Genomic DNA, 22,694 nt, shown 5'->3' on the forward strand with positions numbered 1-22,694 from the left:
AAACTGTATATGAATTACGTTAAATAATAGTAGTTGAATGCGCATGCGCCGATAGAACGCCAGCCTAAGGAATCACGCATGCGCAGTAGCACAATACCGGCGGACTCTTCAGATCAGTGGCCTGAACGACGAGGGGATAAATCGTTGCCGTTTTAACAGGTTGGTGTCTAAAGGAATGAGCAGAATTTCACTTATTATCTATTTATACTTATTCAGCGAGAACTACTGAACGGAAATCATTCCGAATACACGATGTACAAGCTATCCGGTGAAGTAGATCTAGCCCTTGTCAGTTAGCGACGCCAGTTAGGCGGTTATCTTTTTCTCTACTTGTTTTCGACAAGTCCCGCGTCCTGTTTTCTGATTGGTTAACACTGTCCTGTTTTCTGTGATCGGATTGGTTAGTACGTTTGTACGTACACGTTATTTGGTGGACGAGCCAATCCTTATCAAGTAGGCGGGGCTTTCTGAACACGGATGGGGAATTTATTCTCGAAAAAGCCGCTAGGGCGTCATTGCGGCTAGCTTGTTTTCTTTGATATTTGTATATGGTTTGACATTTATCTTGCGATACAGAGGGAAATTAGGAGATATTACATAAAAATATATAAGGTGAAATACACGGTAATGTAAAGATTAATTCTTTATTAAGGGGCTTCCTGTTTAAGGATACCGAGGCTTCTGGTGCCTAAGTGAGCGAGCAAAGGGTTTGTGTCATACTGGAAAAAAATAATACAATAAACAGAAAATGTTATTTGGTGATATTATATTATTATTATATATTATAGTGATATTACTGGGCGAAAGTGCAGGTAGCAAGCTTTTTATGTCATGTATTTGTGCAGTGTACATGCTGTACAGTGGGCAAACTGCGCATGTCTGGAAAAATTGGTAATTTAATTCCACTCCTGTTCATTCCTGGGATATTATGGAAATTCAGTAGACATTTATTAAATCATTAATTCATTGAATATTACTGTGTTTACTATATCACGGTACACTTTGTAATCTGCCTATTTTCACAGTCTTTATTTGTACATTTCCATGTTTAACGTCATCCTGGTCATCATGGTGCAGTGTATCCCAGGTCTATTTCATATCCGTTTTGCAGTCTGTTTCCTGAACAGGGTTTTCCTGCCTGGCTTTTGTAGATGCTCATGCATTCATTCACTACCTTCACTCACTACTAAACTGACACGGATTTCACTCCGGGAATCCTGGAAACGGAAATGAATACACACCTGGTTTAAATATCAGGATAAGAAAAAAATATTGTAATCCTGTGCAACGATTGTTGTTTTCCAGCCATTGCAGATTTGAACGTTGTGTAATCCGGAGTACTTTAGTGTTTCACTAAATCCTGCACCCATCCTTTAATCTGTTTCCAGCTGCACATTGCAGTGACTTTTCTGCACAAACACTCGCTTTTGCTTCAGCTGAATGGTAATGAAGTGATGACCGTCAGGTCTCAGCTGCTAAAACACTAAAATGTGCCATGTTGGCTTTGATAGACCAAGAAACACTACAGCATTTCTAGTTTTCTTTACAAAAAAGGTTTGTTTTTTGTTTCCCGTGAAGCAAACTTGGTATGATGATGAAAATACTCAGCTGCTCTTGGTTGCAAAGCGTTTATGTACCTATCATTGTTTTGTTTGCTTTCCCTGCCAATGCAAATGAAAGCTTGTTAAGAAGCTGGAAGACGAGCAATATAAACAAATGGCGTCCCTTGTGAGCCTGACAGTCTGCAAAACATAAATAAAATGAATGCAGCTTCAGGTTTTCAACACTGCGTAGGTGCCGGCATTAGGAGTAGTCCCATGCACATCTTATATAAATGTTTTTTTATGTTTATACAAATCAGTTGTTTACATTTTTATGCAACAAACATTAAACAGTCTGAAGATTTACTTTAACCAAACAATATATTAATGTCCAGATGTTTCACTGTATTGTCATTGAAAAATCCTCCCTTAGCATCAATAACAGCTTTACACACTCTCTGCATCTCAACAGTTCCAAACGTTTAGTTGAAATACTTGCCTCTTGAAAAAATGCCAGAAAATTGTTATTTACTAGTTGGAGATTTCTTTCTGACAGTAGGATCCAGTTCAAAAGGATTTAGGTGAAGTGATTGGGCAGGTCATTCCAGGATAGATAACACTTCAGAGGACTGGCTGCTTTCTAAATAATTCTTACAGAGCTGGGACATATGCTTCGGCTCATTGTCTTTTTTAGGGTGAAGTTAGTTCCAGTTAGCTGCAGTCCCAATGGAGTTGCATGGCATTGATTTATGGAACGTTAGCCATGTCTGCTTTACAGGTCCCCGTAAACGAGCTGTTACCATAGAGAAGATTAGATGTATTCGAACACATTCTGACTAATCAGGTTGAGAAAATTCAACAGCACTTTCTAATGAAGAAACAATACCAGATGCCTAAGACAACCACTACTTTTCATTTGAAAGCCAATTGATTTATGATTGTTATCTCCTGGTGGACCCTACAATTACCTGAACTATTAAATATTGGCTTTAATGTATTGTCCAGCCCCGAGATTTAATCCTCAGAACTTTGCAATGCAATTGGATCACAGGATTTAAACTGGAAGCTTAACACTAGGTGTGCGCGATATTGGAAAAGTTTTATCTCGATATTTTCTTGGATTTTGCCGATAACAATAATCAGACGATAGTCCATAATTTAAAATTGTGTTTGTAAATTTCTTACATTGTAGTAGTCAGTAGTATACTGATGAATTGAAACAGTATATTGAAGGTCAGTGTTTATTATTTAAGACTGAAGTATTCAAGTAAGAACAAAAATCACTGCTCTGCTGTAAAGAGAACTTGTCAGTATTCGGGGGTTTTTCCGGGTAATGTCCCCCGTGTTTTTTTTCCAATATCGCGACTGCCAACGCTAAGATTCAGCTGAGATTCGTTTTCCTGCGTGAATAAATAGCTCTCCTTTTGTTTCGCTCTTTTGCCGGTTTGTCTGCTATGGGTTCCTGATGCCTGCAAGTTTGCTTTGTATTATTTGTTGTTTGGTTTTACTTCCTCTTGCCTGAGTCTTTGCCCCCTTTTTGATCGAAGATTTATTTTTGCGTTTGAACCTTTTCTCTGGGTGTATGTGGAATAATTTTTTTGTTTGTTTGCGCACTTCCGGCTTTGAGTGATGTAGTCGATTATCTGATTTTGCATATCGTTAAAGCAACATTTACGATATTTTTGCCCACAATATATATTAGCAAACACCTACTTAACACACTTTCATTTTGTTATTGCTTTTTTTCCCCCGGAAGTCTAAACCATGAGTCAAGGAAAGGAAAATGCACGACTCCGGAGCTATAAGAACAAATCCCTTAACACAGATGAGATGAGGAGGAGGAGGGAGGAGGAAGGCCTGCAGCTACGCAAACAGAAGAAAGACGAACAGGTGAGCTGATGAGCAGCTTTGGTGTTTTTATTAACTGAGTTCACTTGGTTTACCTTGGTGGCAGGAACTTGCTCATAATTGATCAGGGGGATTTCCTCAAACCATCTGGTCAGTAATTTAATGCTATAAGTCACATGTGAGTTCCATGTTGGTGGACAGACCAGGAATGCGACAATGTCACATGGACAGCATGGGTGATATGGCTGGAAAAAAAAAAAAAACCAACAAAAAAAACATTTGCACATCTGTATGGCCTTACAGCTGTTCAAACGGAGGAATGTGGCCACAGTGGAGGACGACTGCACACTGGAGGATGATGGGATGTCAGACAGTGGCTACCTGGAATCCCAGGCCAATAACATGGAACAAATCATGGTAAGATGCCTGCATTAATAAACAAAAGCATGTACACCCTTCTTAAATTGTAACCCTGTTTGAACTTATATTAAATAACAATAGTGATTATTCACATAATACATTTGTAAACAATTAGCAAAAAAAAAAGGTGCATGCATGCCGTGTACATACACACGTTTTCAGTAGCAGTTTATTCAGGTCTTGTGCTTTATTCGTCAGGGTGGTGTTATATCCGAGGACATGACCCAGATGATCTTCTCCAGCTCTCCAGAACAACAGCTTATGGGAACGCAACGCTTCAGGAAGCTTTTGTCTAAAGGTTAGAGAAAACGCACACACTCGCACTTGCCTTACTGTACTTGTGAGGACCTTTTACAGCCATAATTAGCATATTAATCGAATATAACCTCAACATTTACAATTGAATTATATATTTGGATTTTTTTTTGTCTTGTTAAAATGCAGTTTTCTTCACGGGGGTCAGCCACATGTTCACACTATTTATAACGCCTGACATTCCTATCCACATGTGAAATAAACACACTGTGTGTTTAATATGTAGTATTCGTTGTTCATGTAATTGGTGTCTGTCCCGTCTTTAGAGCCCAACCCCCCCATTGATGAAGTCATAGCCACACTTGGTGTAGTGGAGCGATTTGTGGAGTTCCTGAAGAGAAAGGAGAACTGCACACTACAGGTGAAACCCACACAGAAATATCAGTGACTCTTCATGTTTAGCAACAAGTTGATGTTGCCCCCAGTTAGGATCTGTTCAGTATTTAGTGGTAGTCTTAATGTTTTAGCTGAACATACCAAAATTCTGGTAATGCAAGGTGTGAAGATGTTTCATCGATGTCCTTCAACACTTTGCATTTGGCCCCTCCTCAGTAGGGCTTTTTTAAATGTAGTTATGTCGTTCCTGTTATGATTGAACCAATAGTATAAATAGTATAAAGAAAGTACATACTCAAGCAGACTGCTGTTAAATAATCGAATAAAATGCATGAGTGGAGCAATGGGACATCTAAACCGAATATTTGTGTATAGCTTGCTACTGTAAATGTAGGGTCCGTCTGACAATAAACACACCATACCACCTCATTCCTCAGATGCTAAACAGCCAGGATCCCATTTTAAGCTTTCAGTCCCACAGCAGCCATGAGTCACTTACTTACTCCAGTTGAAATGCTATTGCGATAAGCTCATGCTGGAGGAATGTGTGTGTGTGTGTGATCTGCTTGGTCTAAAAACGACAGAAGTAGAAAGCCATTGTGGCAACGGTGTGTTGTATCTCCACAGTTTGAAGCAGCGTGGGTTTTGACAAACATCGCCTCTGGCACATCTCACCAGACGCGCGTGGTGATCCAGGCTGGTGCTGTGCCCATCTTCATAGAGATGCTTAGCTCTGACTTTGAGGATGTCCAGGAGCAGGTAGAGTCAACTATACTCCAGTTCTCTGTTTATTTTTCTAAAATGCAGGATAAGTCTTCACCAGGTGTTAGCAGTACATGAAGAATTAAAAATGTACATAAATGGGACTGAGCAGACCGATTCAAAATGATCAAACCGTATTCCCAGTATCGCGTTTGCTAAACAATCAGGTTACCGTAGCAACAGCAGACCCTGTTTTTCACTCAGTCTCAGATTCTTAAGAATGTTTTCAGACTGACTTCATTATTAAATATATGGTAATTGTAGTGGTCCGGGTCATGGGGGATTCAGGATAGTGCTGAATTTGGCAATACTGATAATGCACACACTCATTCACACATTGAATGATTTAACATGGACAATCCACCCACCAGAATGTTTTTGTGAGGTGGGATGAAACCCACACAGCCATGGGGAGAACATGTAAAACACCACACAGACAGTAATCTGACTTCAGGATTTGTGACCCTGGAGCTGTGAGACGGCAACATTACCTGCTGCATCGTCATGCAGCATGCATCTGGACAAGTGTATTGCATATGTGTCGAAACAGATCAACCCAAAATCATGCTATATGACTGTTTATTTATTTACTGCTGACAGAAGGCCAAACACTTGCCTTGAATCATGAATTCTTTTGCATTTGATTTTGTTCTATTGTGTAAATAAGTGGAACTGTCTGGGAGTGTCTCTGTCTGTGTACATGCCTGTTTATGTATCTCTGTGTCTGTCTGTCTGTCTGTCTGTCTGTCTGTCTGTCTGTCTGTCTGTCTGTCTGTCTGTCTGTCTGTCTGTCCATGTTCTATGAGACACTCCTTGTCTGTTTGTCTGTGTCTGTCTCTCTCAAGCCAGTGAGAGAAACAAACGCACAATTGTCTATGTGGACCTCTTTCTTTCTTTTTTTCATTTTGATTCATGCTCTATCCTGTCTCGTTTTTCCTTATGGTCTTGTGTTTCTGTGCAGGCGGTGTGGGCGTTGGGAAACATTGCAGGAGATAGCACAGAGTGCAGAGATTATGTGTTGGATTGCAACATCCTTCCCTCACTTGTACAGTAGGTTTCTTTCCAAAATGCCCTAATTGACCTCTTTGTGAATGTCTATCACATTTTATACTGCTGCGCATTTATATACATATATACAAATATGCCTGCACATACCAACAAGGAATGACATATTATAACTTTATGACCGGTAAAGTAAATAACACTGATTATTTTATTTAGTTTTATTTGTATAGCACATTTTACGATGGAGATTGTCTCAAAGTAGCTTTACACAGATAAAGCAGTAATATGGTTATATAAAGAAATGTGTAAGTTTATTAGATATGAGGTAGTTCCTTATAATTGTTTATCCCTGATAAGCAAACCAGTGGCAACTATTGCAAGGAAAAACTCCCTTAGATAGTAGGAGGGAGAAACCTTGAGAGGAACCAGATTCAAAAGGGAACCATTTTTATCTGGGTGGCACCGAATGTCGATTTATTACAGCACCATTGTTTAGGTGTGTAGTAATAGGTGTGTAAATTCAGATCTATTTGTGCAAACTTGTGGTCTTCAGCCATTGTAGTAGACTGTTGATATTATGGATCTTTGGTGGTCTAGTGGTTAGGATGTGGTTCTCTCACCGCTGCGGCCTGGGTTCGATCCCCGGTCAGGGAACCAACCCCAGACACTCTTAGTGCTGGTCCCAAGCCCGGATAAATGGGGAGGGTTGCGTTAGGAAGTGCATCCAGCATAAAAACTTGCCAAATCGAACATGCGGCTCATGAATACGGATAATCCGCTGTGGCGACCCCTAACGGGAGAAGCCGAAAGAGAGGTTTTTTTTTTTCTAGGCTGTAGGTGTGGAACCATCCCCAGCTACACAGAGTGGTTTCAATTGAGAAGGACTCCATCAAGAGGTAGGACATAGGACAACCTGGCAGAACTGAAGAGAAGAAAAGACAGTAACATTGGTCACTGGAACCTCGGGGGCATGTTTATCTCTATCATTTCACCTGTTAGTAGGTGAGATATATTAGGCAGCAAATGAACATTTTGTCCTCAAATTTAATGTGTTAGCAGGAAAAATGGGCGATTGTAGGGATTTGAGTGAGTTTGACAAGTGCTCCACGGAAAGAACAGTGTTGAAGCAGGCGACAGGGTCATGGGCGGCCGAGGCTTAATGATGCACGTGGGGAGTAAAGGCTGATCCGTGTGGTCCGATCTAACAGACGAGTTACTGTAGATCAAATTGCTGAAGAAGTTAATGCTCTTAATGTTCGATAGGTCAGGACTGTTTTAGCAGAAGCGGGACCAACACAATATTAGGCAGGTGGCTATAAAGTTATGACTGGTGGGTGTCATATACATACATACATACATACATACATACATATAAACAAACATTATATATATATATATATATATATATATATATATATATATATATATATATATATATATATATATAAATAAATATTTTTTATGCATCACTTGTATATAGATGTTTGTGTGTGTCTGTTATACTGTTTTTAGGCTCTTGACCAAACAGAATCGTTTGACTATGATGAGAAATGCAGTGTGGGCTCTGTCTAACCTGTGCAGAGGCAAGAACCCACCTCCAGATTTCAACAAGGTGAGACACAGGGAATGAGGGTTTTCATATTGTATTCCTATTTTCATTTAATGGATTTCTATTGTAGCTTTCCAGTTTTCAATAAGAGCATTATGAAATGTAACACTGGGTGTGTAATCTTAGGTATATTTACTTAAGTGATAGATTGTATGCTAAATGTGTGTGTGTGTGTGTGTGTGTGTGTGCGTAGGTGTCACCATGCCTCAGTGTACTCTCCTGGCTACTCTTTGTGAATGACACGGACATTCTGGCTGATGCATGCTGGGCGCTCTCCTACCTGTCTGACGGGCCCAATGAAAAGATCCAATCTGTTATAGACTCGGGCGTGTGCCGCAGACTGGTGGAGCTGCTACTGTAAGATATTACTCTTGGGCTTAGAAGGCGGTGTGGTGTGCAGTTAGAAGGATTTACAGGTGGTGCTATAATTTGCTAAATATAATGCAAAATAATACAAATTCTACAAAGTAGAGATTTGTTTTATTCCTTTTACATAGTAGCCCATATACAAGTGTGCTAAAAAATTGACAAGGCAAATCTTCATCTTATATATAATGGATGTAAGATAAGAGCAAAACTCCATTTTATTGGCGTATTTTTTATTTTTTTATTTTTTGTAGACATTCAGATTATAAGGTTGTCTCTCCCGCGCTTCGGGCTGTGGGGAACATCGTCACAGGAGATGACGTCCAGACACAGGTCATAAAAACAAAGTGTCACCTTTAGGAACGTGTTTAACTTGGCAGTTAAAAAAAAATCACATTTAGACATTTAGGATTTTTACGTTTTTTGTGTTTTACCTGAACAGGTGATCCTGAACTGTTCTGCTCTTCAGAGTCTCCTTCACCTGCTATGTAGCCCTAAAGAGTCCATTAAGAAAGAAGCCTGTTGGACAATCTCCAACATTACTGCTGGTAACCGGGCACAGATACAGGTGTGTCTCTGTCAGGCTCAGTATTTACTCAGCTATAATCTGTTTGTACTTTATTGATTTCGCCCCCTCTCTTTATCTTTAGATGGTGATAGATGCAGGTCTGCTTCCTCCTCTTATCTCTATCCTTCAAGTGGCCGAGTTTCGGACAAGGAAGGAGGCTGCATGGGCCATCACCAATGCAACGTCCGGGGGCTCTGCTGAGCAGATCAGGTCAGTATTATCTAAAACGAACTATGCAAACATGAGCAGAGGAGCCAGTGTACCGTGTTTTATTTAATTTACTCTCAGAAAGATTTTTCATAAAAAGTAAGATGCAAAGGAGGTAGAAGAACAGCATATTTGACGAGTCGCTTGTTCAGCTTGTAGCCTTGTGGTTGTGTAGTGACCCCTGCTGTTACTCAGTGGATGTGCACTCTCGGGTGTTGTTTTTCCTCCACTTTCACTTATAGTAAAACTATCTGATCTATAAATGCATCAAATTGAGAAAATCTCAATTTCATTGTCACTTTTGGTGCATGCTGCTGCTGATCATTTATTTATAATTATGTGACTTTGTTACTTTCTAGGGTCAGATATGAGCACTTACTATAGTAACAGGATTGACCCTCATAAGATACTCTGGCAAACCTGACCATAATGAATTAAATATTGTAATTATTTACTTTCACAAGCGGTAGAGAGCAAAAACTTGATTCAGTAAGTGCCAAACTACCTCCATTATATACCACAAGAAATATCTGTTAAATACTAACAACATTCCAGCATGGGGGGAAAAGCGCAGCTTCAACCTGTTACAAGCGAAACCCTGAAAGTAAACAAAATTCTAGGCCTAAATAAAGATGCCTGGATTCATCATTCTGTCATGGCAGAGAAAATTTAAAGGATTTTCTTAAAACTTATTTTTATTACAAACAGGAATTTGGTGGAGCTGGGTTGTATCAAGCCTCTCTGTGACCTTCTGACCTTGATGGACTCCAAGATTGTGCAGGTGGCACTGAATGGCTTGGAGAACATCCTCAGACTGGGAGAGCTGGAGGCCAAGCGAGGAGGAGGAATCAACCCGTACTGTGCCCTCATCGAGGAAGCATACGGTAACTCAACACATTCAGGATTTAATTTTTCTCATAAAAAAAATAAAAAAAAGATCTTGCCTTTATGGGTGTCCCCGACTATTGATTTACATAGTTAAATTAGAATCAAGTCTTGCAACGCAATGGTCTCAGTCGGTGGTCTATATATGAACACTTTCTATTATTAAACTCACACCTAGCTCACACTAGACTGATAGTCCAATAGTTTGTGTGTTTGGGGGGATGGGGCATACCAGGTAGCAAACAAGTGGGCAAGACAACTTTTATTTTCTTTCACACACAGCACACGGAAACAATATTGTAATAAAGCGCCCAGAACTGCCTGTCAGGTTATAGAGAAAACTGATGATTCCTTTTTTCCTTTTTGAAGTTGAAATGAAAGGATAAACATTTATAAAACAATGTTAAATTTTTAAAGCCATGATGTACAAATCATCACACAAAGCTATAGAAGAAAATGTGTATATATAACATTTTGGATCAATAAACCTAATGAATACTGCGGAACACTACAGACAGGATTTGCATTTCACATGTCGGCAAAATCGGCTCAGTTGGCTTTGTGCATATTGTATTTAGCATAATAGACTGTATGTTAACTTATCAAATCAAATTAAAAAAATAATAATTTATTTGTCACATACACATACATACAGAATACGACAGAAATGCTTTGTACGACTGTCCGACATGAGAGAATCAGATGGGGAGAAGAAATTAAAACAAAGAAAAAGAAAACAGATAAATAAAGAGAAAAACCTATGTAAAATATAAAATATATAAAGATATATATAGTAAAAAGTGTATATACAGGGTATGCTTATGTACAGTAAACAGTAATTACATAAGGTGGTTGATGTGATTGTCCTTAAAGTGAACATGTGCGGTGTGGTGTGGTATTAAGTGAACGTGTGCAGTGTGGTGTGGTATAAAGTCCACTGTGCGGTGTGGTGTGGTATAACGTGACCGTGTGTGGTGTGGTGTGGTAAAAAGTGAACGTGTGCGGTGTGGTGTGGTATAAAGTGAACGTGTGCGGTGTGGTGTGGTGTGGTATAAAGTGCACTGTGCTGTGCAGGTCCACAGTTAAAGTGACAGTCCAGTTTAAAGTGTTGTAGTGCGAAAAGAAAAATATTTGCAGAAGTGTGATGATGGAGAGAGTGACCAGCTTTTAGATCCTGGGTGTTTCCTGGTTCAAACTCCGAATGGCCTGCGGGAAAAAGCTCCTCCTCATTCTCTCTGTGTTTGCTTTCAGGGAGCGGAAGCGTTTCCCTGAACGCAACAAAGAAAAGAGTTCATTGTTGGGATGGTGTTTCCATTGTTTCCACTTTTTGGTGGAAAACCAGTAGTTCTATGTGAAATCAGACATTGAACACCCCCATATAAACAAAATGCCATGATCCTCATTTTATAACACCTCTGCAAAGATTCGACTGTGAGATTTGCAGTGGAATCAGGCTCCTCCTTTCGAGGCATCAAATCTTTAACTTTTCAGGGTCACCCCTATTGCATTGTTAAGTACTCATTCTCTTTTTTTCCATGCAGGTCTCGATAAGCTGGAGTTCCTGCAGGGCCACGAAAACCAGGAGATCTATCAGAAGGCATTCGATCTGATCGAGCGCTACTTCAGCCCCGATGACGAGGATCCAGCCCTGGCCCCGGCTGTCGACCTGGAGCAGCAGCAGTTCCTTTTCCAGCAGTGCGAGGCTCCCATGGAGGGCTTTCAGCTCTGAGCGCCAGAAGAGCCACAGCGAAGAGAGTTCTTAATATGAGTATAATGATGTTAAAGCGTGTCACATTGCAAGAGCCTGTGTTGCTGGTCGACTTCCTTAACCTTCACCTTACCTGCTCCCTTCACATCTGCTGTAACTGGTTTCGAAGAGCGAATTCAGGAATATAGAGCCAGATTGACCCTAAAAATGACCACCAGTGCAGCTTTGGTACTGTTGAAAGACTCCCACATAGCCTACCTTACAGTTATTCCCACCACCGAACCCAGAATAGATCCTCCGTCCAACATAAACAAGCATTAAGACTAAACACTGCATCCAGCTAAGCGTCTGTTAGAGGCTGGATATTGACTGCTTGTACGTACGACCTTGCTGCAATATGGACGTCTTGGAGACAGATGGCCTGTACGCGATTGTTTTCTCATTCGTTCAGAAACACTGGACTGACCGCGTGACTGTGGGTGCGCCTTGAAGCGCACGGACAAATATTTAAAAACAAAGAAGAAAAGAAGAAAAAACACCAACAGAAAGGCACAATTTGGCCAGTCTGCTCTGAAGACTGAAAAGACTTAAGCATTTTCTCTACTCCTGCTACGAAGACTGCCGGTGAAAAGGCAACTGTTGCTGACTGACTGAGACCTGATTCCAGACTGTGTGTTACTGACTGTGTGCCACTTAATTGAATATCGAACTCGTTTGCTCTCATTCTCATGCATTCCTACGACGAGTGTGCAGGCTTCCTTCAATTACGTGTTTGCACCTTCTGGGAGGTGGAGTTTCCCTGCGCACTGAGACAAAGACGAACTTTTGTTCCCTTCCCCTCTTCGAGCCTGTGTGCCAGACGCTTCGGACTTAAAAGGACGATTCCATACGATAACCATCCTTTATCATCAGCAGCACTTTATGTTCAGGAACACAAATCGTTTGGTTCAAATGGAAATCGTTTTCCTTTCCATACAGTACTTGGCTCTCCGCTCCTCAGGAAATGAAACGAGAAAGGTGTGTGTGCTCGGTGCACACCCCAGATCGCAGGACGTTTCTTTACAGAACTGAACACACTAAATATTGGAGTGAAATTTCATGGCTGATTAGCTTTGCCCTTCTGAAGCTTCCTCCACTACTCGGACTCATAACATTTAGCGAGCTGAAATCTTAGCTTCCCAGTGTGTGACACACACACACACACTTAACATGACTGATATTACTGATCACAGACCCATGTTCAGATATCCTCATGTAATATCAATATTATCTAGTGACATATAAAGTAACAAAAAAAAAATTCTTCACGTCTCATTTTGGGGATGGAATCTGTTAGTACCAACTGTGCCATAATCCTTATCTGATAATTAAGATTTACAACCCAGCAGCAACTTATAAAAGGCTACTTAAAAAGGCAAAAATGAATCCAAATTGAGCTTGAGGCATACTGGTGATTTTGTTTGCTCAAAAGCTGCAAGATTGTTTACTGGTTTTTCTTTTTTGTTTTTTTAATGTCTGATTCTCCAAGAGAGAGAGAGAGAGAGAGAGAGAGAGAGATGACCAGCTCTTCATTTTCAATACTGCTGTTGTATTGAGATTGTGTAACTGTTCTCTGTTAAGCCATTTGCATAAATGCTGTTTCATGAGTTCCTGTCCTGTGCTCTCTTCCATTTCTGCACCTCTTTGTTTAGGACTGCAAGTCCTAAACCCACGCATAATATAGATTTAGATTTTCTTTCTTGTTTTCTCGTGATCGCGACTTAATTTTCCCATGATCTTGACACAATATGGTTTCCTCATGATCAGTACTTAATTTTTCTATGTATTCGGCATAAGAGCATGAATTAAACGCAGCATCATGGATAATAACCATAACCATTCGTGGCAGCGGGCACGTGGACGGGCACCAGTGTGGGCGTGTGGAGAAAATTCGTGATCACGAGAAAACAAAAGTAAAATTACTACGCATGGCCTTTAAGGACTTCCGTACAGGACGGTGAATAACAAGGTAAATATTTTCACATGTAGCGGAATGATCTGTTCTATGATCCGAATGATGAGTGAATTATTACATATTACACCAGTTTAAATTGAATTGAGTTAAAACAAGTAGGCAATCCAGTTAATGATTTTCATGTACTGTTTTAAATCGGATTTCTTTTAACAGTATGAATTATGAATATTTTACTTGTGAAACGATCACATTTATTTATTTATTTTCAAGCAGAACGGTCAATCAAGACCAGCCAATAGTCAGAACTAATGAACACAGTAAATACTTTATGGCACTGCCCAAATATGCGGCTGCCTTTTTTTTTTTCCTTTTTGTCTTCTAAATGACCTTACAGGCACACAGGCCACACCTGCTTTACTATGAATGACAAGTTCATAAGCTGCCAGACAGGTGCATTAACTACACCTTCTTCACTGTAACTGACAGGTACAGTAGCCACACCCCCTTCCCTGTGATTGTGTAGAAACTGACACGTGTCTTTATTCACAAATACAAACTGTCCGCATATGTTACCACCTTCTTTTGGCTTTTGAGTGACCTATTAGGCACACAGGCCAAACCTCCTGCACTGTGACTAACAAGTGCATAAGAAGAAGAATAGCCTTTATTTGTCACATATACTTTACAGCACAGTGAAATTTGTTCTTCGCATATCCCAGCTTGCTCAGAAGCGGGGGTCAGAGTGCAGAGTCGGCCATGATACGGTGCCCCTGGAGCACAGAGGGTTAAGGGCCTTGCTTAAGGGCCCAGGAGTGGCAGCTTGGTGACACCAGGGCTTGAACCCCCGACCTTCCGATCAGTAACCCAGTGCCTTAACCACTGAGCTACCACTCCCCAAGCCGTGCCTACTTCCTTGTGACTGACCTGTAGACACGGATTTGCCATTCAAATAAGTACAAACAGCTGCATTTTCCCTCCTGAGAAATGGATGGCGATATACACAGATCAGGCATAACATTATGGCATTATAACATTATAACCGGTAAATGAATAACACTGATTATCTCTTCATCATGGCATGTATTCGTGGGTGAGATATATTTATTAGACAGCAAGTGAACATTTTATCCTCAATGTTGACATGTTAGAAGCAGGAAAAATGGTGTGTAGGGATTTGAGTGATTTTGACGAGGGACAAATTGTGATGTCTAGACGACTGGGTCAGAGCAATTTCAAAACTGCAGCTCTTGTGGGATGTTCCCAGTCTGCAGTACTCCGTATATATCAAAAGTAGTAGAAGGAAGGAACAGTGGTGAACCAGGCGACAGGGTCGGGACTGTTTGCCCGCAAAAGGGGGACCAACTTGGGCAGGTGGTCATACATATCTTTTTTTTTTTTTTTTTTTTTTTTTTTAACCCAACACTTAGAAGTAATGTTTAATACCCTGCTACTTCCCTTTCGTCAGGCAGGGTTTTAGCTCAAGATATGAAACGCAACATCAAACAAAAGAGCCTTGTGATTCTGAGCTTGCTCATAGTTGCAGGTGTACCAATTACATCCTGTCAGAGGTAAACATTTACTAATTATATAAACGTTATCAAGTTTAGCAATGCACTAAATCCAGTTTGTGGGTTTTTTTTTTGATCTGATGAAAAACACACCACGGTATAATAAAATCAGGAGACACATGATCACACGTATCGCAATACAGTAAGGATTGCAGCATTTACAGTAATAAAGTAGTCTTAAACTAAATAAAAAGATCAGTGAAACAATGTCTTAAAGCAAACATATTTCCTTTTTTTTTTTCTTTTTTAAATCAACCTTTTACCAATTTAATGCACAAATAAAGCATTTTTAACCCCATACTGGATGCTAAATTAATTTGGTCTGAAAAGGAACATATAAGCAATTAAAAACAAAAGAAGACTGGCATAATTCATTTAATGATCATTATGATTATAAAGTTCTGGCTATCAATCTGATATGATACTTGTTTTATATCAGAAGATAAAAAAATAAAAGGGGTGCTGTAGAGGCAGGGAAGGTGGGCAGATATGACCCTAGGACTGTTTATTCATGGCACATTTTAAAAATATATTTTTAATCAGATACTAATCCAGTGGTCCAAAACATTATAGATTAATTTATCATTTCAAGTGTTTTATGCTTACAAGAACGTGAAAGTTCATTAGATATAAGAATAACACTTTTCAATTGGTTAATCCCTGATTTTAAAGAGAGAGAAGCGACACTGATAACATCAATTCTTATTTAATTTTTTCAACCCAAATATCTCTCTATATATAATATAGAAAATATTTTCACAAATACCGAAGCAGGTGATAAACACTTTCTAAACAGTGTATATATCTATTTAACATCGCAGGATCTTCTCTGCACTACCATGTAATTATTCGATGACGATGTGATACTATTGAAAAGCGTGAGTCTTAGGGTTCCTGTTTAGGTTTGGAAACGCCTTACTGCGTTTATTTCTCCATCAGAGATCCTTCCAACTCCAGCTCCTTCTTCTCTTGTCTCAACCGGGCCTTCTTCTCCATGTTCCTGCTGGTCAGGTTGTCATGGCGACCAGCAGCCTGCAAGGGCAGAAATTTTTTTTTTTTTAGGTACTAATATAAATTGGTCACTCAGAAATAAGGAGACAAGTGTCCTTTATAGTTTAATTATAATGGTTTGATTTCTGTCTCATACACAAGTACCCAAATAATTAGGTAACATACACCTAATAATTAGGTAACATACACCTCCTACAGTCAGTCAGTAGTAAATCTGTATAGTGCATTACTGATAGCTGGTTTAGGTGTAAGAATGACGTACCTGTTTTCCCAGAATGACCATCCAGATGCAACCTCCAATAGTCAAACCTATCATGACATAGCATGCCCTTATCCGCAGTTTGTTCCTGGCTGCATCAATCATCTCAAATCTGGAAATCAGTAACAGAGATTGTTTGTAATCTGCATGTTTAAAATGCTTATAGCGTTAGTGCTGTTGAAAACCTGAGTGAAGATACATACACTTGCCACATCTGCAACACTTACATATAATGAACCGAAATGAACTTGTTCATTATTTGGATTTGTTGCATTATAAATATTAGGAATGAAGTAATACACAGTGTGTGTCATATGTGATTAATTATTATTATACTATACTATTATATGTTAAGTTATGACAAGCCTGTTTTGGTTTCAAAAAAAGTAGTCTTCACCATGACTGACATAAATAGGCCACACCTTCACCATAACTGAAAAGCACACACTCCACACCTCCTCTGACTCTCAGGTACATAAGCCACACCTCCCTCATTGACAATTACATATTTCACACCTTCACCAGAAAAGCCAAGTACTAAAACCACACCCCCTTCATAATGACTGACAGGTCTGACATAGGCCACACCTTATTAACTGTGACTGACTGAGGTACGCCTCTTTAACTGTCTGACAGGTACATAGACCATGCCTCCTTCACCATGATTGACAGGTAATGCGGGCACCTCATTCACTGTGACTGACATGTAGAAAGGTCACATCTTTACTGTGAAGAAAAGGTGCATAGGCCACACCTCTTGACTGACACACATACATAGGCCACACCTCCTTTATTGTGACTGACAGATAAACAGGCAGACACGGCTGGTGCAGAGGTCACTCTCCCGTTTACTTTTTTATCTCATTAACGTGGAAGAAAGCATCTGTATGCCATCATATGAACATCTCCAGCTCTCCACCTGAGCTACATCTGTTCTTTGATCCCCTCCCAGAGATCTCGAATTACACCAATTACCTTTACACGCTGGGAAGTTTTAGAACAGAAATCACATGACTTCATAAACTCTGTTTTATCTGTTTATGCGACAGGAAGTGACCACTTACGACACATGCTCTGGGATCTGCTCCTTGGATTTGAAGCGTCCGGACCACACAAGAATCTTCTTATCCATCTCGGATGGTCGGTAGCCAGGCATTTTAAACCCTGCCTTTTGTGCTGCAGTGAACAGAAAAATGATGAGTCAGAGTGACCTGGTAGACAAGCAGCTATCACACTGTCTGCTGACATCATCTTTAACCTTATACTATGTAATGCTATTTTAAATATAATTGGACAGGCTTTCAGTGATTTATATAAAAATTCTGGATAGAAAATATACATACATTATAGACAAATATAAATAAATAAATAGTGTAGATCCCTTGTGAATTAGAGGTGTGTCTACAAAAATCATTGGGTTACTCAATTTTATTAGATTTATTTACTTTGTCATTGGGAATCTTCATTTTTAAGGCTGTTAAAAATGGTTTTTCAGCAAATCTCAGCGAAATGTTTTTCAAAATTTATTAGTAAAATATTTCAGACAAATTAGATTTTTAAAACTCCATACGCTGAGCTTATTTTTTTAAAGACTTGAACAGGAAAATGGGTTTAAATTTTGTTTCAAAAAAACAAAAACAAACAAAAAAAAGGTCACCTTGTGTTGGCACACATGCCTCCTGATGTGGTTTAGTGCACAACAGCCTCCATCTTTCCGAATTCGATGTGGATCTCTGCAGTTGCCCTGCAGGTAAAACGAAATCAGAAGCATATAATCATAAACATGACTCAGCAATATTGTGAAAGAAAACGTGCGAATCTGAGGGTACAAGTTGTGCTATTTAACGGGAGTAGTGACGTCATAAAATGGAGGGTCTGGTTGTAATTTGTGACGTTAATCAGATTATTAAAGGTCATGTTTAAGAAAAAGAAATATGTTAGATAGATGATGTATGAAAGTGGGAATAAGGTATATTCCCTTTAACAATATATTCACTCATATGTCATTATGAATGTTTTGTCATCAGACTACTATGAATACAGCTTTGATTGTATGTTTAGTTTTATTTATTTATTTTTTCTGACTAATTAATCTTATTTGCACCCAGAAACAATAAAAAAAAATATCCTATACACACAATAATGTTACTCACCTATAAAAGCACCAAAGGCGCCACGAGATCTGCTGATTGCGTTAAAAGCCATGTCTGTTGTTCAATATATGTGTGCAACGACTATAATAGTACTAATAAAACAAATAATTTGACTATTTAACTACTAAAAAGAACCATACAAACAGTCCAGCTTGCTGCTCCTGTGTCTGCAAATAAACTGTTGTGTCTCTAAAGTGCGTAGCTTGTCTAGCCGGTCTGTGCTACATTCACTGGTCCAGCGGATCTTTGTTATACACTGTTTTCAAATATCATAAACAACATTATGCATTTCCCCCACATGACGTCTTTGCTTATGATTCGAACACTGTAAGGATGCAGTAGCTATCCTGAGCACACAAATGTGTACGAAACATTAATCCTCATCATGCATTTTCCGTGTTTATAACTTAAAACGTTGTTCTTGCATTGTCGCTACAGTTCAAAGTAAACTTTCTTACAAACCTAATTAAATATAACAGTTTGTTTAAATCAGCATAACGCGCAAGACTGCATTTTGTTTTCCACCACGTAGTTAGTAACCCATTTAAATAACAAGTATTTGACAGTTTACTGCTATAGGAGTGATAAACACTTTGCAACACGTAGATGCAGTGAATGTACATTTGGCAAACAGGACCTTGTTGGAGACTGTTAGTAGTCCATAAAGTGCGCCTATTTAAAACGTTCAAGTACAAATCGGGCATAAAAATAAACAGTGAATAAAAATGTCACCATCAGTCATTTTCACACTAAATCATAACCAATACAGCTGAAATATTACATTTGATTGCTTTTACAGTATTTTTAGGTTCATTTAAAAAAACTTTTCGGTTCGTTTTTTTAATTTTATTTCTGTAAAAATTTGTTTACTAGTTAGATACTTTTCCCGAAATGCATACAATTCTTTAATTTAAAATCATAATAAATACTTAAAAAAAACATTTATTAGATTTGCCAAACAAAACTCATGTTATAATATTTCAGCAATATAACTCAGGCACTGTTTGACCAGCTATAACCCTAACTGATTTTGAGGACCCTTCAGTCTATCATGGCGGCGCCCGGTGGCATTCTGAATTGTGAGGACTTTTTAATGTTTCAGGTAAAAACTTTAGCTTCACTTTTTTATATTTAATTTAGAGGAATTCTATTGAGTAGATTCCCATATTTATGAGCTTGTTTTAGTTTAATTAAGATGAATGTCCTTTTTTGTCATAGGGTTAGTCACAGGCATGACCATAGCTGAAATTCAAACATCTCCCTGATTAATATATAGTGCACTAACTAGGGAGTAGAATCCATTATTTTTATCCCCTATGTAGGGCACGAATATAGGGAATCTACAGTAATTTGGGATACGAATCAGCACATAGGATGCATAGGAAGGAATTTTGCTCTACATCCTAAACCTTACTAAAGTCTTTTCTTCATATTTCACAAATGATTGTTATTACTTATTAACTTTTAGATTATTGAAGAAGAAAATGCTTTAAACCTCTGTAACTTGATAGGGGATGTAAAACCTGCAGAGAACCAGTAGTCTCTTCATTTTTTTCTTTTTTTAAATAATCTGTCCTTTATATTATGATATATATATTTATGCTAATATATATTTATATAATTATGCTTGTCTGTTTAAGAAATTCTTTCTGTTGTAACATGCCATTTTTGGTTGTTCATTTTGTTCAATAAAGATCTTTTATCTTCTTTGACAACCTTTATTTTTAATTATCTTATTATAAAGTTTAAAAAAAAAATCTAGGGTTAGGGAATTTAAATTCCCTACATATTTTTGACAAACTTCGAATTCCCTTTTTATTTTCGATAAATGTTTGTTTTATTGTTTAAGGGGAATTTTTATTTATCCTTGAGCAAATTTTACTACAGTCCTTTATTTCTCTCCTTTAGGAGATGTTAAAATCAATGCGTACCTTTGATGACAGGATCGTCCACGCTCTCAACACTACTGTGCCCACGGTGTCCTTCTCAGGAAAAGTGGACGCCTCACAGACCTGCAAAGAGCTTTACGAGTCTGTACGTGTCTTGTGTAACTAAACCGATCCGAACATACCGTTCAGTTTTCAGTCGTTATGTGTTTGCTAGTACAAGAGACTTAGCAACTTTGTATATGTTTTGCATGTCTTTTCCAGCTGATGGAGGCCCACATGAGTAGAGATAAAGCAATAAAGACATGTATTGTAGAAACTTCAGAAGTTGTGGGGCGGTTACGTGAAGCGAGGGCGAAGGAAAGCGACAACCTGTCTATCATCAAACAACTCAGGAAAGAACAAAACAAGGTAGTGAGCCGTTTTATGGAGAGGTTATTTACATGCATACAGAGGTAGTGGCCTATATGTCTATACTGAGATTGCATGATTATCTAATGAGGTTGTATACCTAACTTTGAGATTGTGGAGACTGTGTGTATTCCCTGAAGCTGTGTACAAATCTGTGCATATCTATGTTTTGAGGTTATCTACTGAAATTGTGTTCTATTCTAATGTCTTATACATCTGGTACATCTACCTAAGTTGTGTAATTTTCATGTACGTTTGTCAAGGTTTTGTACATATTTTGCAAAGTTATCTAACAGCGGATTGTGTCTGTCTACCAAGGATGTGTGTTTATGTACTGATGTTTTGTATATGTCTGCTGACTTGCCACTAGATGGCGACAAACCCTAGCACAAAGCGCATATGACATCCTATTAAATGATTGGAATGAACAAAAAAGTTCAAATTGTTGTAGTTGTATCTGTTTTAAAGTTATTAGAGTTGAATTGATATAGTGAATTGAATTTTGTCATGAGCAATAACATTTTTCTTTTTTCTTCTTCGCAATTTCTTCTAGTTAAAACTCATGCAGTCCGAACTGAACGTTGAAGAAGTCATCAATGATCGCAGTGTGAAGGTCAGGAAGGCTGCGTGCTCTTTATCCGGCTATTTGCGCAAACAGTGCATTTTGTCTTATCCTTCACCGTTCAGCCGATTCAGAAACCTTACTTTTACATTTACCACCTCTCAGCTAGATCACTGCCATATATATAAATATATATATATTTTTTTACCCTGCTCACGAAGGCAATTCTCTAATCAGGAGTCAATAAAACATCAGAATGAATTAATAATTTTTCTTTGACATTGTGACTTTGATGATGGAGTGGTTTCTTGTGCGAGTGTAATAACCACTCTACAACCGTGGTGAGCAGAAAACCATTTCAAGATGTACAAAAAAAAAGTTTTGAGGTATAAGGGGCTACAATAGCAGAAAACAGGTGAAAAGTTACAGGAACTGCTTTATGTAATGTTAATTTTAGAACAAGAATTAAACTTTTCTGCTTTCATGAATGCAACATTTTCTTGCATCTGCCACTTCAGTTACTACCTTAGACAAGTGTTTATTTATTAGTAACTTAACAATGATTTATGATGTATTCTTTTTCTCTTTTGAAAGTCTCTCTAGCAAACCAAATTTTAACCCGCTTCCCACTTCCTCCACAGGTTTTCAATGAGCGATGTCGAATCCACTACATCCCCCCTAAGAGCAATTAAACTTCAGTGCCATTTGTAGCTGCAGCGTTCGCTGAGACGACTGTGAAAAAACAACTGGACTTCATACAGCTGTTGTACAAAATGGATTTTTATAAACATTTTGTTTGTTTTTTTCTCCAGTGGCCAATGTGTGTTTAGTTCTACTTCTGTCTCTTTGTCCGTTTTAAATTTACACTGCAAATTACCGGATTGGGTGGAAATCAAATGGGGAAAAATATAACAAGGAGGATACATTTGATTGGACACTTCGGTTTACGTTGTACCAGTGTAGTGTTTTATCCACAGAATACCAGTGATGATATTTTTCTGATGGAAATTTAACAGGAAGTCACAGTTGTCACACAATTTCACGTAATCACTTTAATGGTATAAGAGACACAAACCGTTTTTACCTCTCAAGCTTCATTTAGTCTCTCTTCCGGATAATGAGACAGTCTTTAACTTGTTATTGAAGGAACACAGAAAAGGAACAAGGAAAAAACACAAACATGAAAATCTTCCATAAATGTTAGATAGCATTGTTGGTTATTTGCTGGCCAAATGGTATCCCATTAAGAAAGTTGAAATTAAAAGTAATTATATTTAATTAAGTTTATATATAAGCATTACATTATGACAGGTGAATGAT

General features: G+C 38.5%; 3 protein-coding genes across 5 annotated transcripts; 2 read left to right on the forward strand and 1 right to left on the reverse strand.

The window, feature by feature from the left end:
- The first annotated feature begins 46 nt into the window (after positions 1 to 46).
- On the forward strand, positions 47 to 18,108 carry kpna1 (karyopherin alpha 1 (importin alpha 5)). 3 transcript variants are annotated; one of them, XR_014531614.1, is made up of 15 exons: positions 47 to 159; positions 3,298 to 3,431; positions 3,693 to 3,806; positions 4,008 to 4,107; positions 4,391 to 4,485; positions 5,088 to 5,219; positions 6,184 to 6,272; positions 7,740 to 7,839; positions 8,030 to 8,193; positions 8,457 to 8,535; positions 8,645 to 8,770; positions 8,853 to 8,980; positions 9,686 to 9,861; positions 11,404 to 13,578; positions 13,919 to 18,108. XR_014531614.1 is itself a non-coding variant. In XM_083530178.1 (14 exons), the coding sequence occupies exons 2-14, from the start codon at positions 3,306 to 3,308 to the stop codon at positions 11,589 to 11,591; spliced, it is 1,617 nt and encodes a 538-aa protein (XP_083386304.1). In that variant the 5' UTR covers positions 47 to 159; positions 3,298 to 3,305; the 3' UTR covers positions 11,592 to 18,108. The 3 variants fall into 3 exon arrangements, 2 of the variants coding, with proteins under 2 accessions (XP_083386304.1, XP_083386305.1); XM_083530178.1 differs by having other exon boundaries at positions 11,404 to 18,108; XM_083530179.1 differs by lacking the exon at positions 47 to 159 and adding an exon at positions 480 to 707 and having other exon boundaries at positions 11,404 to 18,108.
- fam162a (family with sequence similarity 162 member A) lies at positions 15,452 to 19,123 on the reverse strand. Its single transcript, XM_083530201.1, has 5 exons — positions 18,516 to 19,123; positions 18,020 to 18,106; positions 17,427 to 17,538; positions 16,366 to 16,474; positions 15,452 to 16,124 (listed from the first exon to the last, which is right to left on the reverse strand). Exons 1-5 carry the CDS (start codon positions 18,565 to 18,567, stop codon positions 16,017 to 16,019), a joined length of 468 nt encoding a protein of 155 aa, XP_083386327.1. The 5' UTR covers positions 18,568 to 19,123; the 3' UTR covers positions 15,452 to 16,016.
- A 391-nt stretch (positions 19,124 to 19,514) lies between these two features.
- mix23 (mitochondrial matrix import factor 23) lies at positions 19,515 to 22,180 on the forward strand. Its single transcript, XM_083530202.1, has 5 exons — positions 19,515 to 19,617; positions 20,424 to 20,549; positions 20,666 to 20,812; positions 21,366 to 21,425; positions 22,016 to 22,180. The coding sequence occupies exons 1-5, from the start codon at positions 19,567 to 19,569 to the stop codon at positions 22,064 to 22,066; spliced, it is 435 nt and encodes a 144-aa protein (XP_083386328.1). The 5' UTR covers positions 19,515 to 19,566; the 3' UTR covers positions 22,067 to 22,180.
- Positions 22,181 to 22,694: the final 514 nt, after the last annotated feature.

This window comes from Silurus aristotelis (genome assembly GCF_946808225.1).
Source record: "Silurus aristotelis genome assembly, chromosome: 25".
Classification (NCBI taxonomy): domain Eukaryota; kingdom Metazoa; phylum Chordata; class Actinopteri; order Siluriformes; family Siluridae; genus Silurus; species Silurus aristotelis.

What these genes read in the sequence shown, in the direction of transcription:
- kpna1 (XM_083530178.1), top strand. Translation starts at nt 3,306, where the DNA reads ATGAGTCAAGGAAAGGAAAATGCACGACTCCGGAGCTATAAGAACAAA. An exon ending in CAGGAAGCTTTTGTCTAAAG is followed by an intron (nt 4,108 to 4,390) that starts GTTAGAGAAAAC and finishes TCCCGTCTTTAG; the next exon opens with AGCCCAACCCCCCCATTGAT. An exon ending in TTGAGGATGTCCAGGAGCAG is followed by an intron (nt 5,220 to 6,183) that starts GTAGAGTCAACT and finishes GTTTCTGTGCAG; the next exon opens with GCGGTGTGGGCGTTGGGAAA.
- mix23 (XM_083530202.1), top strand. Translation starts at nt 19,567, where the DNA reads ATGGCGGCGCCCGGTGGCATTCTGAATTGTGAGGACTTTTTAATGTTT. An exon ending in GCAAAGAGCTTTACGAGTCT is followed by an intron (nt 20,550 to 20,665) that starts GTACGTGTCTTG and finishes TGTCTTTTCCAG; the next exon opens with CTGATGGAGGCCCACATGAG. An exon ending in TCAATGATCGCAGTGTGAAG is followed by an intron (nt 21,426 to 22,015) that starts GTCAGGAAGGCT and finishes CTTCCTCCACAG; the next exon opens with GTTTTCAATGAGCGATGTCG.
- fam162a (XM_083530201.1), bottom strand. Translation starts at nt 18,567, where the DNA reads ATGGCTTTTAACGCAATCAGCAGATCTCGTGGCGCCTTTGGTGCTTTT. An exon ending in GGCATGTGTGCCAACACAAG is followed by an intron (nt 17,539 to 18,019) that starts GTGACCTTTTTT and finishes TGTTCACTGCAG; the next exon opens with CACAAAAGGCAGGGTTTAAA. An exon ending in CAGATCCCAGAGCATGTGTC is followed by an intron (nt 16,475 to 17,426) that starts GTAAGTGGTCAC and finishes ACTGATTTCCAG; the next exon opens with ATTTGAGATGATTGATGCAG.